Source organism: Aplysia californica, unplaced genomic scaffold, assembly GCF_000002075.1.
Source record: "Aplysia californica isolate F4 #8 unplaced genomic scaffold, AplCal3.0 scaffold00437, whole genome shotgun sequence".
Classification (NCBI taxonomy): domain Eukaryota; kingdom Metazoa; phylum Mollusca; class Gastropoda; order Aplysiida; family Aplysiidae; genus Aplysia; species Aplysia californica.
Window position 1 is genome coordinate 508,224 of NW_004797707.1, and position 15,056 is coordinate 523,279.

The 15,056-nt window shown below is 39.6% G+C and overlaps 1 protein-coding gene across 1 annotated transcript in view; it reads left to right on the forward strand.

The window, feature by feature from the left end:
• The window catches only part of LOC101852563 (twitchin), a gene marked incomplete in the record, with an annotated part of 226,069 nt that overhangs the window by 140,862 nt on the left and 70,151 nt on the right, over nucleotides 1-15,056 (forward strand). The window contains 10 exon segments of the mRNA XM_013086125.2: nucleotides 482-676; nucleotides 1,395-1,549; nucleotides 2,260-2,404; nucleotides 3,770-3,921; nucleotides 4,625-4,772; nucleotides 5,109-5,236; nucleotides 6,309-6,317; nucleotides 7,227-7,244; nucleotides 11,954-12,125; nucleotides 12,692-12,797. Of these exon segments, the coding sequence (XP_012941579.1) occupies nucleotides 482-676; nucleotides 1,395-1,549; nucleotides 2,260-2,404; nucleotides 3,770-3,921; nucleotides 4,625-4,772; nucleotides 5,109-5,236; nucleotides 6,309-6,317; nucleotides 7,227-7,244; nucleotides 11,954-12,125; nucleotides 12,692-12,797 (1,228 nt within the window).

Sequence of the window (15,056 nt, forward strand, 5' to 3'; positions counted from 1 at the left end):
CTCTCTCTCTCTCTCTCTCTCTCTCTCTCTCTCTCTCTCTCCATACACACACACACACACACACACACACACACACACACACACACACACACACACACACACACACACACACACACACACACACGAGCACACACACCCAAGATATTGTTGTCTGTCCACCACTCATATCTCTCCTCCTTATCCAGGTGCACACACTTTCTCTCTCTGTCTCACTCCCTCATACACACACAAACACACATACAGACACATACACACACACACACACACACACACACACACACACGCACACAAGATGCTGTTGTCCGTCCACCACTCACACCTCTGTCCTCCTATTCCAGGTGCACACACTTTCTCTCTCTCTCTCTCTCTCTCTCTCTCTCTCTCTCACTCACTCACACACTCACACACACACACACACACACACACACACACAAGATGCTGTTTTCCGTCCACCACTCATACCTCTGTCCTCCTATTCCAGGTGCTCCCCTGCCAAGAGCTCTGTGGTCCAAGGACGGCAAACACATCGATGAAGGCAACTTGGACACGGAGACCGGCCCCAAGAACACCAAGCTGAGGATCCCCGCTGCCCAGCGGTCAGACACTGGCCAGTACGAGCTCACGCTGAGCAACGAAGCCGGCGAGGATAAAGTGCCCATCAAGATCACCGTCATGGGTGAGTGGGGCCTTTGTCGTATTATCTCCTATAATGTTTTGAGTTCATCTTTCTTTCCTGTCACTGTCAAACATTTATCATCCTTATATCTCCTTTCTCTTTCCTGTCGAAAAACTATCTTCTTTATCTCTACTCCTTCTTTCTCTTTGATCTTTTCTGTCAAAAAACTATCATCCTTACCTCTCCTCCTTCTTTCTGAAATTGACTAGGTTCTTGGCCTTTTCTTGCTTGGTTAGATTGATTGCCTACACCAAGACTTCGGTCAGGCTATAGACTGAAAACTTCATTTGGTGTGATTGTGGTAGTCCTATTTTATTTAAACTTTTGTTTTTGACATCCCTCTTTCAACATGGATACAAATCTATTAATTCTTTTTTTGTGTTCGAAATATCATACCTTAAAAAATATCCCCCTGTCACACCTGTAAAATAGTAAGACACGCCTTTGCACCTTTCTTGATGATTCCAAACGTATTGATCATGTGTTTCTTTTGGAACCTATCAAGTAAGTCAATATCTAAAGGAATCTAGGTGATTAATAGATGGGCAATCTACTTCTTCTATGTCTATGGCCCAGGCAAGACTAAACTACTTTCAGATCTTCTGCAAAGATGCCAAAGTCCATAGAGGCAGAGATATTCTTCCTTTCTTCATTTTCTTTCTCCCATGACCCGCATCATGCTCTCATTGTGACCTTGACCTACATGGTGTCTCTGTAGATGCCCCTGGCCGCCCCGAGGGTCCGCTGGAGATAGTGGACATCTACGCCAACCGCTGCGCCCTGCTGTGGGACAAGCCGAAGGACGACGGAGGCTCGCCCGTCACTCACTACATCGTGGAGAAGATGGACACCGCCAAGGGAGAATGGGAGAAGGCAAGTTCTTTAACTCTTTAAACCCTGAGTTTTTTCTACAGTCACCTCTCTCTCTTGCCCTTTTTAACTCCCAGTGGAGCACAGGCCATCAACAGCATACAGTCACCTAAACCTAAATTATATTTTTTAGTGCAGTCGGATTCATAACCCTTTGGTCTGAGACAGTAGATTTTAATCTAATGTTTTTATGTTTGCAGCTTGCTCTGTTCCAAGCTTTGCCTGTCATGGGCACCCCTGTCTAAGTTCTTTGACCTTATGGGATGTGGAAGACTTTGAGCTCACAAGTGTTATTGTGTGTTGTTGTGAACCTCTATATATCAGGAAGGGGGGGGTTGTTATTGAAGTACTTACTTACTTACTACCCATTACGCTATCTGACGTTTAAGACAGCAACAAAGGCTCTCCAGCTCTGTCTGTTTTGGGCCATCTTGGTCAGCGTTCCCCACGAATGTTATTGAAGTGAAAGTCACCAATTTCAGAGAATTTCTGAATGTTTCAGAGATTTCATATATCTTTCACATTCAGCTTTCAGTCCAGTGTACCGTTATTTTTTGCTCATGTCCACATATTGTAGTTTGGAGTAGCAGTTGATAATTATTTGATGAAGCCGTAGGAGATCTTGATGGCACCCTGATATGACCTCAATGACACCCTAGTAGAATTTCTGTTTAGACAAGCGAGGACAAAGTGACTCTGTTGTTACTTTCCAGGTTTGCGAGACTGATGACCTTGAGGTGGACGTGAGTGACCTTGAGGCCGGTCACAAGTACCAGTTCCGTGTGTCGGCGGTCAACTCTGAGGGTGTTAGCGAGCAGCTGGCCTCTGATGGAGCTATCCTGGCTAAGGATCCATGGGGTAATGTCTCTCTCCCTCTCTATCTATCTATCTCTCTCTCTCTCTGTGTCTCTCTCTCTCTCTCTCTATCTCTCGTTATCTCTCTCTCTCTTTCTCTCTCTGTCTTGTCTCTTAATCTCTCTTTCTGTCTCTCTCTCTCTGTCTCTCTCCGCCCTTCTTTCTTTGTCTCTCTCTCTCTTTCTCTCTCTCTCTCTCCCTCTTTCTCTCTCTGTCTTTCTCTGTCTTTCTCCTTCCCGCTCTCCATCCCTCTTTCTCTGTGTCTATCTCTTTCCTCTCTTTCCCTCCTACCTTCCCCTCAAGGGGTATATTACAATAAAGTTTCGACTGTTTCATTGTACTGTTTCATTCATTTCATCATATTTTTAAATAGAAAATTGATGAGCACCCAAGTCACAGTTCTGATGTGGATACTCTCTTTTTTTTCTTTTGTGAAAACTTAAAAGAATTACTTGGGTTCTTAAGTGATGATGCAAACTGTAACAAGATAGCTGGTTCTTACCTATATGCACGTCAGGTCACAGATATTCTTCTTCAGCTATAGATCCTCTTTTAAGAATTTTTACAGTCCACACACACTAAACACCTGCCGGTGTCTAACCAGACTAACTACCACCGTCTCAAACGAGCAACACAGTTCACTCACACACAATTCCGCTTCTCCACGGAAGTGTGTTCTCGCTCACACTTTTGCTGCACACCACACACATGACAACATAACACGCACGTTTACAACTTGTCCAAAAACAACCTGCAGAAACAATACAACTGTCACAATATTAGAGAGTAATAGGGTTTTTGCACTGGAGGAATGTTTTGTGTCTCACCATTTCTGATACCATCTTTTCTCATCGTTACAAATGACATGACATCCCCTCCACTGTTTTCCATGGGTGGTTGGCGGGCACTCTGGTGTGGTTGGTTCCTTCTCTCCTTTTAAATACCCATCATATTTATCCCTCCTCCTTCTTTTCTGTGTATGTTACTCTCTAGTAATGCTTGTATTCATCAGCACTTATATGATCTACTATAAAAACACGTTGTTCAACAGTGAACTGTATCTTCAGAGTAGCCATGGCCGCTTCCAAGGTGCTGTAGTTTTTGTTACGTGTTTCTCCTTCCGGATGGTTCAGCTTGCTTCCTGTCAATTTCTGTGTGAATTGTACTCTTTGGTGGAGAGTTATAGGATTTCCCGCGGGGAAACATTTTTTGGGGTCGGTAGGTATTTGTACTGCAAGTGCCATAAAACTATTACAAAAAGTAAACTCCTCTTCACCCACCACAACCAACCAATGATGTGCCACCTCTCCTCCCCCTCCTCCTCCTCCCTCTCCCCCCTCCCTCCCCCCCACCCACGTCCCCCTCCAGACCCGACCAGCCCGCCCGGAGAGCCAGAGGTCATCGACTACGACAAGGACTACGCTGAGCTCCAATGGGAGCCGCCCGTCAAGGAGAACGGAGCTCCGGTCAGCGGCTACACCATCGAGTACCGCGAGAAGGGAGAGGATGACTGGAAGAAGGTGAAGCTGGACTTGTCTTCTCACTACTTTCTTTCTCTCTTTTTTTCTTAATTTCTTTCTTTCTCGCTTTCTTTCTTTCCCGAGTTTGACTTCAGAGACATAAGAACACCTACACTTGAAATTTCTTTAAAGATTACTGCTGGCAGCCATAAATTTATTATGTTAAAGTATCTTGATCTTACTGAGTCACACTTTTTAACATTTTGCGGTCATTTGACGCAATAATGCGACGGTGAAAATTACCCGTTCTGGTCACCTGGGACAGAACTGAGAAGTCTGTTGCAGTCACTCTCCTGGCTGGGTGACCAGATGGGATATTTTGTACTGCTGGCTGTGTGATTGCAAAGTGTTAATCCCTGGGTGAAAGTTCAACTAAATTTTATGTCTGTCAAATGGTGTTGATAATTTCTCTGTGCATAATATTTGCTTATAATTTTGATTGTATACCGCATCATATGTGCTTGTTGTAAACGTATACAGTATTAAATGAAGAGATAGGTGACATGCTTCTTCTTTCCTATCAAACATCTATCGTCTTTATCTCTCCTCCTTCTCTTTGTGTTTCTTACTCTCTTGTATCACCTCTAATCTTTGGCACTTATATGATGTTATTGCATTACAAGTGCCGTAAAACTCTTACAAAAGAAAGTGACCTGATTTGCTGTAAATTAACCGGAGACTGGAACCCGTTCTATCTGTCCAGGGAGTGGACACTGGCCCTGAGAACAAGGGCACCGTGCCGGGTCTGAAGGAGAACAAGGAGTACGAGTTCCGCGTCATCGCCAAGAACAAGGCGGGACCTTCCGCTCCCAGCGACTGCTCCGGTCCTGTCGTCTGCAAGTCCAGGAAAGGTGGGTGCCAGGTCTGGCTTGACTGAACACAGGTTTATATGATGGAGCCCAGATGTTGTTTATTACAGAGATGATATCTTTGTCTGGGCTTGACCCAGATGTCGTCTATATATTCCTCGTCCAGCTGTCCAGTGTCTTGGTGTACTGAGCCCAATTTTTTACATTTTAAAAAAATTGCAGTTTGTTCCTCTGAGATACAGCTTGCAGTGCTTGAAAAATATTTTGTCGCAATTCAAATTCCAAATGTTGAAAAAAAGAAAGAAGTAACAGAGATGTTCAAAATTTCTTGCGCTAAAATTGTAACCCCTTGCTGTTTGCTACGTTTCTGCTTTGCAGTCAAGCCCAGAATTGATCAGCGATCTGTTCCGCAAAACATCAGGATCAAGGTCGGTCAGAAGTTCAATATTCCTATCACTTACATCGGAGAGCCAAACCCGCAAGTGAAATGGGAGGTCAAGAATATGGTGAGTGGGACCACTGTGGTGTGTGCTTATGGTACAGTCAATTAATTTGTAATGATCCGACAGGCATTTCCCTCTCACCTTTTGCCACCCTCCCACATCAACCATGTTAACTTTTTCATCTTGTTTTGGGTTGGGTCTTTTATTCACCATTTGCACTTAATAAGTAACCCTTTGTAACGGACAATTTTACGTAACTGACATTTTATCTCTCTTCATTTTTTAAAATCCAGAAAGGCTTTTATATGATACTTGATATTTGGAAAATATGTAATAATTCTTATTATGCTTGATTTTATTGAGTCTGATAATGAAACCATTTTTTTTTTCTAGAACAAGTTTTGTGTCATATACTAACGATTTTTTCTCAGTGGTATGATTTTTGCATTTTTCATTCAATTACATGAAATAAGACACATCTTCTGTGATGATTGATACTACAACACAAGAACATATCAACATTTCTTCAAATAATTTGATATAAGTTTGGTCATTGCTTATCAAGAAGTTACAATCGTAATATAAATGTAACAGTTTACATACTTTGTCCATGTATGTGTCCATTCTTCCTCCCCCCCTCCCCCCAACCCAGTGGAGTTTTAAACTTAACATTATTTCTTGCAGTGGTTAACACATTGCAGTTTATAAACCATTATTAAGTAAGACAGTCCCTTTTATCCATTTACTACCTGAATTGATAACAACAACAACAACAACAACAACAAACCTATTTCCCACAAATGTATAATGTCAGCCCACATCAAATACCCTCTAAAAATGTTTGGAGTTTTTCCCCTCACAGAATCCTGTTTAAAAGGCATGACTGAAAACCTTCACTTTTAAACCATAATAATGATATTGTTCCCTCCACCATTATGATCAATAAGCCCTAACAATTAATTTTAAAATTCTACATGAGCAGGACTTTCTTGAACTGAAAAAGAAACATTTTTTTTTTTGGGTGGATTTTTTCCCCCCCTGTTTTCTCTTCCTTTCCTGTTCATGATCAGTTTTTCCCCGTGGGTTATAATGCTGTATTGTTGTATTGATTTGTATATGATTCATTGTCTCCTAGGTCAAGGGGGTAAGTTTTTGTGCTGTAGCTTTGCCAGCGTTGAGTTCTAGCTTAGGTTGAGTGAGTTCACCACCACTCTGGTTTCCCTTCATCCCCCCCCCCACCATGCCTTTGCATCATTCACCAAACCTCAAACCTTCCCATCATTGCCTTTTTTTTGGTATCATTCTTTGTTCGAGATTGTTTCATCTACTTTGAAACAAACACATAAAAATTTTTCATTGCTGGAGGTTTGTGCTGCGTTCATTTTGCCAGTTGGACTTGTTACTGTCGACTGCTGCGTTCTCACACTTCTGATTGTGTTTGTCTTTCAGCCAGCAGACCAGATGTTTGTGTGTTTGTTTCTTTGGTTGCAAATTGATTCCGTGTTTTTCTCATTCTTGTTTCATATTCATTTACCTCATTTTTGTGTGGTGAATATCTCTCTCATTTTGTTTCCTGAAACTGCATTTTAAGGTTGTGGATTGAAGCGCTATCAATACGTATAAAGGTACATATAAGATACATGAATAGATAATAATATATGTTAAGAGGTATCAATTCATATGAATGTACCAATAATATAAACATGAACAGGCGTTTGTTCAATATGGTCGCTTTTAAGGACAAGCAGGCTAATCCAGATTTCGAGGGTTTCCAGAAATCTTGACCTACACCAAAAGTGGGCATTGCCCTACCTATAGAAGAAGTTTGGTTTCATTGGTGTGTATATTTGTTTGGTTTTAGAGAAAACTCTCCTTGTGTTTTAGAGATACTGAACAAGGGGCAAAAACTTTACCTTCGAATTTCTCAAAACAGCATTTTTCGGGATAGCCCCATTGTGCTTAAAAGCGACCATATGTACATTAGGGACTTCTCTACTCTGTGTCTCATATGACAATTTCATAACGTATCACCCCTGGTTTTTCACCATATCAGGACCCAGACACAGAAGAAGTGAGCTGTGTTATGTTCTCTTCAATGTTTTAATCCCATAATATATGTAGACACACCGTGTATTCGGACTGGCTGGCTGGCTACCTCTGTGTTTCTTTTTTCCGTTTGTGTTTCAGTGTGTTATTTCTTTTCTTCTCATTTATTTTGTCCCTCTGTGTTTGTTCCTTTGTTTGTTTTTTATTTTTCCGTACACAGTGAAATTGCCGAAAGTGGCCATCCATAGCGGAGAAATTAATTTGGTTGTCTCAGAAAGGTAGACTTTTTGGAAAGAGTTATTAAAATATTTTAAAATCCAAGGGGGGAAATGAGAGGTGGTCATTTTTACAGGTGATTATCTTAACCCTATCCGTACACCCTGGGGTCATTTTGTACACCCAGGGTTGTATTCTTCACATTTTAGAATACTACTAGTGCGAAGATCTCTTTGAAACTTTCAGTATTTCTCAAAAAATCATTTTGACTAACTGCTATGCAAAGCGTACGGATCAGATTAACGAGTAAATTTCCTCTTTGGAAAGTGGTGGCACAGAGTTCCCCAGATCGTATGGATACGATAGTAAAACACGACGTACGGATAGAGTTAAGTGGTGGCACAGAGTTCCCCATGTCGTATGGATACGATAGTAAAACACGACGTACGGATAGAGTTAAGTGGTGGCACAGAGTTCCCCATGTCGTATGGATACGATAGTAAAACACGACATACGGATAGGGATAAACAAGTAGCCACTTGAGCAGTTTGACTGTATTCACATAATTGTCTATTCATTCTTTTCTAAAATTTGTAAGCTTCTTTGCTTATTTCTCCCTCTTTCTGTTATTTTGATTAGTTAATCATCTCACTACCAATTATTGCTTCTAATATTTCCTTTGGACCAAAGAAAAAGGTTTTCAGTTCAATATTAGATTTCGTTTTTATAAGAAGTTTATTTGTGGGGTTTTTTGGTTGTTTTTTATTGGGATTTTTTTTGGCCAGTCAGTCAGACGTGTTGAATGTCGATGTATCAGTTTGTAGCTGTAGTCTGTTTGTGAATGTATGCCCCTCTGTTGGCATGGTCTCGAAGGTAGCACACCACGTGTGTTTGTACGTACATACCATTATATCTGTGTGTTTCATGTGCGTACTGCGTGTGCTACCTGATGTGCTTATGTATACGAGCACTGTGTCATATCTTTTGGTGTTGTCAAACATGCAACTAGTACTAGCAGCATTCACGTATTATCTCTTAAATCTTCAACATTAATATTGTGTTTGGACGGGGAGTTGTTAAATCCTTTTGTCTGCCGGTGAGTAGTGCTTCTGATTCCCTTCAAAGTTGTATGGAGGAAGAATAATCGTGGTTTGAACAAAAGAAATAAAACATAAAAGGTTAAAACATGTAAATGGAAGATTCTATCTATTCCTAATTGCTGTTTCTATGCAGAACATCTATTTCTGGGCTGGTTGCAGATCTTGATAATATGGCTTATTGTGAAAGAAATTACTCAGAAGTGCTGATTTTCCAGATAAATTCCGAAATCCAAGTTTCTGGAATTATCCGGATATTGCACTTTATATGAAACTCGTCTTGATAGAAAATGTAGGCTATAAGACCATAATATTATGATCCGTAAATTTTGAGTGCCCGAGCCTGCGTTTCCAAGGGTTCCGAAACATTCCAGATACACAATGGTTCCCCACAGCAAGGCTATTCTCTCTATCATCCCATTACAATTTTTTTTTAAAGGGGAGGGAGGGGAGCGTTAAAGTACAGGTTCACAACTCACATACAGCCGTCCATCACATATTATTCCTTTTTTGTTTTTTTAAAAGGCTTTTGTCTGGGTTCACATAACATGAGGTTATTCTGAGTTCCTGGCTCATTTATTTTTACATTCATTAAGTTCTTATTTCTATTTCTCAGTTCCATAACATTGTGTTGGGCTTATATACTAGCTAAAAACACGATTCACATTCCAGCTTAAGATATATTCTTCTTTGTTCTGTTTTACGTTTCATTTATGTCACAATTTCACTCACATTTTCACTTTTTCACTTTCATTTTTTGGAGCACTTTTTATTTATGTGTTCAAATACTCATACGGATTGACTGACATAAATACGAGGTAGATAGTTTTTTTTACGTGTGTTGAAATATATAAAGAGTGACAGCTTTTCTTACTGTTTTTATATGTTGTAACTACTTCACTAATTGATGCGTGATTTTCTTCAAATGAGAATTGAAATGAGTCCGTAAAATGAAAGGAAGAAAAGAACCATAAACTCTAGTTGAAGTTATCATTAAATACGAAGTTCATCATCGGACATAAATTATGTTTCCAATTTACATCATAAGTTGCAGCTATTACAGAGGTGTGTATGCATAGTCATAAAACAGTTTCAAAAGACGTTCCTATTTCTGAAGCACAATTTTAAAACAAGAGAAAGTGAGGTCGAGTTTAACATTGTTTTTTGTGCAGTTCAAACTTTCACAGGGAACAATAATAAGCCCTGAAGCTTTTACTGATTCTTTTTAAAGTTGTATACCATACATAATTATGGAATTCTATGTTTGACTGATTCTTTTGAAAGTTGTATACATCATTATAGGATTCTATGTTTGACTGACTCTTTTGAAAGTTCTATCCATAATTATGAGATTCTATGTTTGCCAAGTTCTAAAGTTATTGACATTGTTGTTTCTATTGTTGACCCGTCCCTGTGTTTTCCTACTATGGTCAATTGTCCACGCTTCGACTAAGCAACCACGGAAGCTTGTGTGGGCTTCTTGTAAAGTTATTCAACCTGGGCTGCCTATATTTATAACCCTTGTGTGTGTCTTCATCATTGTTGTCATCCAGCCAACACCTGGTGTGTACATTATTGTTACTTAAAAGATTAGAAACTTTTGTATGTATCAGAGCGCTCGTATGACTTTATGCACTTGCGAGTGCCGTAAAACATTTACAACAAAAAAAAAAAGAACATATCATTCCATGTCATGTCTCCAGAGTCTTCTACTAAGCATAAGGGAAATCACAAAACTCTCAACAATTGCTTAAGTCTGAGTTACCCTTTTTATAGTCAACTCTCTCTACAATTCACAAGTATTTGCTTGTGATTATATGTAGTTCAGCACCAGCTCACATTCTATTTTTCTTAAAGTCACTAATTAGGGCCCTCGTACCCCTGGCAAATTAACAATAGAGTGTGTAGATTGCAGTAGAAACGATGCTAAGGCTGCTTTTTAGGACCAATTTAGATGTTATAGGATATTTGTGGAAAAAGAAAGTATTCTGTGCTTACTGGTATAAATGTGAGCTAATTTGATAGAGTTGTTGTCATCCGAAGAAAATTACGCTTCTGATCAGAGACGGAATTTCTTCTTTGCTGTTTTGAAATATCCTGATCCAGCACGTGTTAGCAGAGGGATGCAGTGCTCTCAGTCTCATTAGGGATTAAAAAATGTGAGGCTTGCTGACAAAATAAGTTACTTCTCACAATCCATGAATGGAGGTATTGGACAAAAACCGACACAAGGGTCATATTTATAGATTCTAAACCAACGCCATTCTCTTCAAGTTTAAAATGTCTTGTATCAATTCTTCACACTAATAAATCATAAAAATTCAACCTATAAATTTGACGTATCTATTTCCGTCGGGCTAAAATCTGAGAAGTAACTCATTTTGTCAGCACACCTAAAAATGGATTGGAAAAGCAGTTATGTTTCTGGATAAACAATTACATCCCTTTGTTTTCACATGTTTGGTCATGGGATTCATTGCCATGATGTGACGTTGTAGAGAAATGTCAGTTGTAGGTAGGCCCTAGACTCCGAACCCAAACCCCACCCACCACACCTTCCCCACAGGACCCCATTTTGTCTCTCTCTAGCTGTGTAGACCCCAGTGTGTCAATGTAGCTATAGTAGACTGGTTAGTTCACCAGTGTGTCAATGTAGTTAGTAGACTGGTTAGTTCACCAGTCAGTCAGTCAGAGTAGTTTTAGGACCCCCACACCCAACCCCCATCCCCACCCCACCCCCCAAATTGTCTATGTTTGATGTACCATCATTTCATGAACTTTTCCCATAAGGTTTGAAATACTGGTAAGAGAAAAAAAAGTTGTAAAGAAAAGTAACCACCACTCTTCTCTTTGAGAAACCTAGATATATTTCTTTTCATTTTTCTCTTTTTTTTTTTTTTTTCTTTTTTTACCGCCTAATTCTATATTTGGGACCTTATGACCAGGAGTAGACTACAGTGTGGAAACTTAATTTTTTTCCCCCTTTTTCAATCAATGTTTGCGAATAAGCCAAATTTAGTCATCTTAGAAGTTTTCTTTTTTTTCCTCTTAACACTTAGGTACATCATTTCAATAATTCAGATCATCCAACCATTAAAAGAGGTATTGAGTAGGAAGCTAAAGTGGTACAAGATTTTTATAAAAAGTATAAAGTACCTCCCTTTGACTACTTTATTTTTCTCATTTGAAAATATTTACAGTTAAGTAGAAATGATCTTGTGAAATTGTTTTTTCCTTATGTTTACGAGCAAAGTGTAGTAGGCTAGTAGTAGAAATGAGTTTCTCTTCCCTCATTAGATTTTACTGTGAACAGAAACATTTTGTACTTGAACTAGCTGAACTATAATGTCTTCAGCTGATACGCTGCATTAGAACAGAGTTGACACGTTCTTTGCATTGGTTGACCTTTCCCCCCGACCAGAAACAAGAGATCTTGCCCCTTGAGCCGAGAGATGACCTGACCATCTCCAACAAGCCCAAGGAGTCGACGGTGAACTGCACCAGCGGTGTGCGGAAGGACACGGGAGAGTACATCGTCACCGTATCCAACAAGCACGGGTCGGACACTGCCACCATCAATGTAGTCGTGCTGGGTAAGTTGGGAACGCACGGACGCACTGACCTAGATCAGAGCTCGTCAAACTTTTTTTTATAGCCCGCGCGCCCACTTCTGCTTCCCACAGAAGAGGCTAAGAATTTCTTACCACCCTTCTATAGGGACGTGTTTTCAAACAGGGGGTGAAATAAGAACAGTCACTACCCGAGTGATTCCCCACTACCCACCATACCAATTCTCACACTAGTGGGCAATACTGATCAGGTTGGAAAGCATAGGTCTAGATATTGTATCTGGTATGGGTACATTGTGTTTGGTGTCACTTATCTGAACCGTACCATTGTTGTGAGCATTTCTTTCTCTTAAGATAAAAATAACGTGCAAGTAAATAAACACCCCTTCATAGTGGGTGGCTGGTGGGTGCTATGATATGATTTATTCCTTCTTGCCTCTCAAGCTTCTACCATCATCCTTATCTTTCCTCTTGTTTATTACTCTCTAGAAACCCCTTTATTCTTCGGCATTTATATGACCTGATTGTGTTAAAAGTGCTGTAAAGCTCTCGCTAAAACTAAAACTGACACCTTCTGTATTCTCCCACAGGACCACCCAACAGACCTGGAGGTCCTCTCGAGGTCAAGGACGTGACCAAAGATGGCGCCACCATCACCTGGAAGCCTCCAACTGACGACGGTGGAAGCGACCTCAAGTAAGGCTCTTACGGTTTTGGCTTTTCGTGACTTTGCATCCTAAAGAGACAGTCAAAATTGTCCAAGATGGCCGCTATTGTCAAGGAGAAAAGTGGTTTCTTAGATAGGTTGAGGTCTCTAACATTTCATTATGATGAGATAGTACTTTTTAAAATGAAGGGGAGAACTAGGAAGCGGTTGTTTGTACAAATGATTGTCTAGGACATGCGGTCATCAGGTTAGGTTTTCCTTTACAGTCCTGTACAGCCAAGAAAAATTTCCCTCTGGGATAATACAGTATTTTCTTATCTTATCTTATCTTTAGACCTAAGTGATGCCCTTAATGAAAGGCTTTCACCACAGGATTGTTTTTGTTGTGGATGTTTTTTTTCGCAGCTTCATAAGGCGCAAAGAAAATATCAAACATTTTTTAGTTGCTTATATGAAAGATAATATGTCTTCTTTTTGTAGGTCAGTGTTGACAGTATTATTATTATTATTATTACTATAATTGTTATTATTATCATTATTGTTATCATTATCATGATGATGATGATGATGATGATGATGATGAGGATGATCATTATGATGATGATGCTCTAATAATGTGCTTAAAAGTAATCGCTGTCGCATTCGCCACTGATCACGAGGCAATCCTGTCATCGTCAGAACATGATGTAAAAAGCCTGAAAAACCATTCCCTGTCGAACACAGAATTACAGAGTCGCCTCTTCTTAAAGTAACACCAGCAAATTCATAATACATAATATTATACACACAAAAAGCAACACACATAGTGGTGGAGGACCAAAAGCGAAATTGCGTCCAACTCAAATATCGCAGGCATTAAAACTCAACGTCTCTAAAGAGATAGTGCATTTATATATAGGCCACAATTAATGAAAAGAAAAGACAGAACAGTAAGTATTAAGTGCACAAAATGTTATATCAAATTACTTCCTTATTCTATCCCCATGTGGTAACACGTGACCGCGAATGTAAACATCAAGTCTAACTAAGAGTGTATATTGAAGGCAAGGAGATGTTTAAAAAGTAAAACATAAATAATTAAGTTACTTAAACACACGCACACACACACACTCACACACACACACACACACACACACACACACACACACACACACAGACACACACACACATACACACACATACATGCACACAAACTCATAGCTGTATACTGTATAACAGTCTTCCAATTAAGCTCGCTCTCATGCGTGGGCGAAACTTAAGTGGCTTGAGATGGAGACTGGAAGTCTTACCTTTAGCTCTAAGTTTAGCCCAAAAATGCCTGGAACTAATTTCACTCTTATAAATTTCAAAGATAATATATTTAGAAACTGATAATTTTTCCGATTGCAATAGCTGCATTCGTTTTTACGCAATCCCGGTGATCTAGGTCGATTCGTTGTGGTGAGATCGGACAGCTTTGTCAAACACCCTTACTTATTAGAAATGTCCTCGAGACATAACCTCCATTTTTTACACACGAGAGTCTTTCTGTATTTAATATTTCAATCCACTTTCGAAAGTTTGGGCCAAAGCCAAATACATCTAGGCTTTTGAGGATACATTGAGTGTTTATAGAATCAAATGCCTGTTTGAAATCTACGGTAAGAATGATTTCTGGTGAATCTGTGGTCTTGTGTCTGTATAGAATATCATCAACCTCTTTGTGAATTATGGATATATGTCTTCCTTTCAATAATCCAGTTTGTGATTCTCCAATGAGCTTATCTATAACAGAGTTAAAGACGTGTGGATAAAAGTTTAGCTTAGATTTTGTGATCTGTATATGTTAGGGAAATAGGTCACCAGTTATTGAGGCTATGCGGGGAGAGACCTTTACACTTATGCAGTAAAGAAATTATTCCTTCCCTTCCAGATGGAGGCAGCTTGTTGATCAGGAAGCTGTAGTCAAAACTTTCCCTAAGAGAGTCCCTGATTTAAGGGCTGTTGCTGCCTCATCCTCCGGAACTGGGGTATCACAAAAAATATGTTCATCTTCTGATAATCTAGGAAGATATATGTTTTTCTTAAATACATCCATACATTCTGAAACAAACTCAAAAAATTGAAATACGACTACTAACTTTATAGTAAACGTTTTCGTAGTGCTTGCCAGTTTCTTCTACAATATCCGTTTCCTTGTGGATGCGCTCTCCAAAGGCGATTTTGATGTTTTTTTAAATTGTATTAACGTTTGACCTACATTTCTCCAGAGATAAAAAATATTTTGAACATTTTTCGCCTCCCTCTAC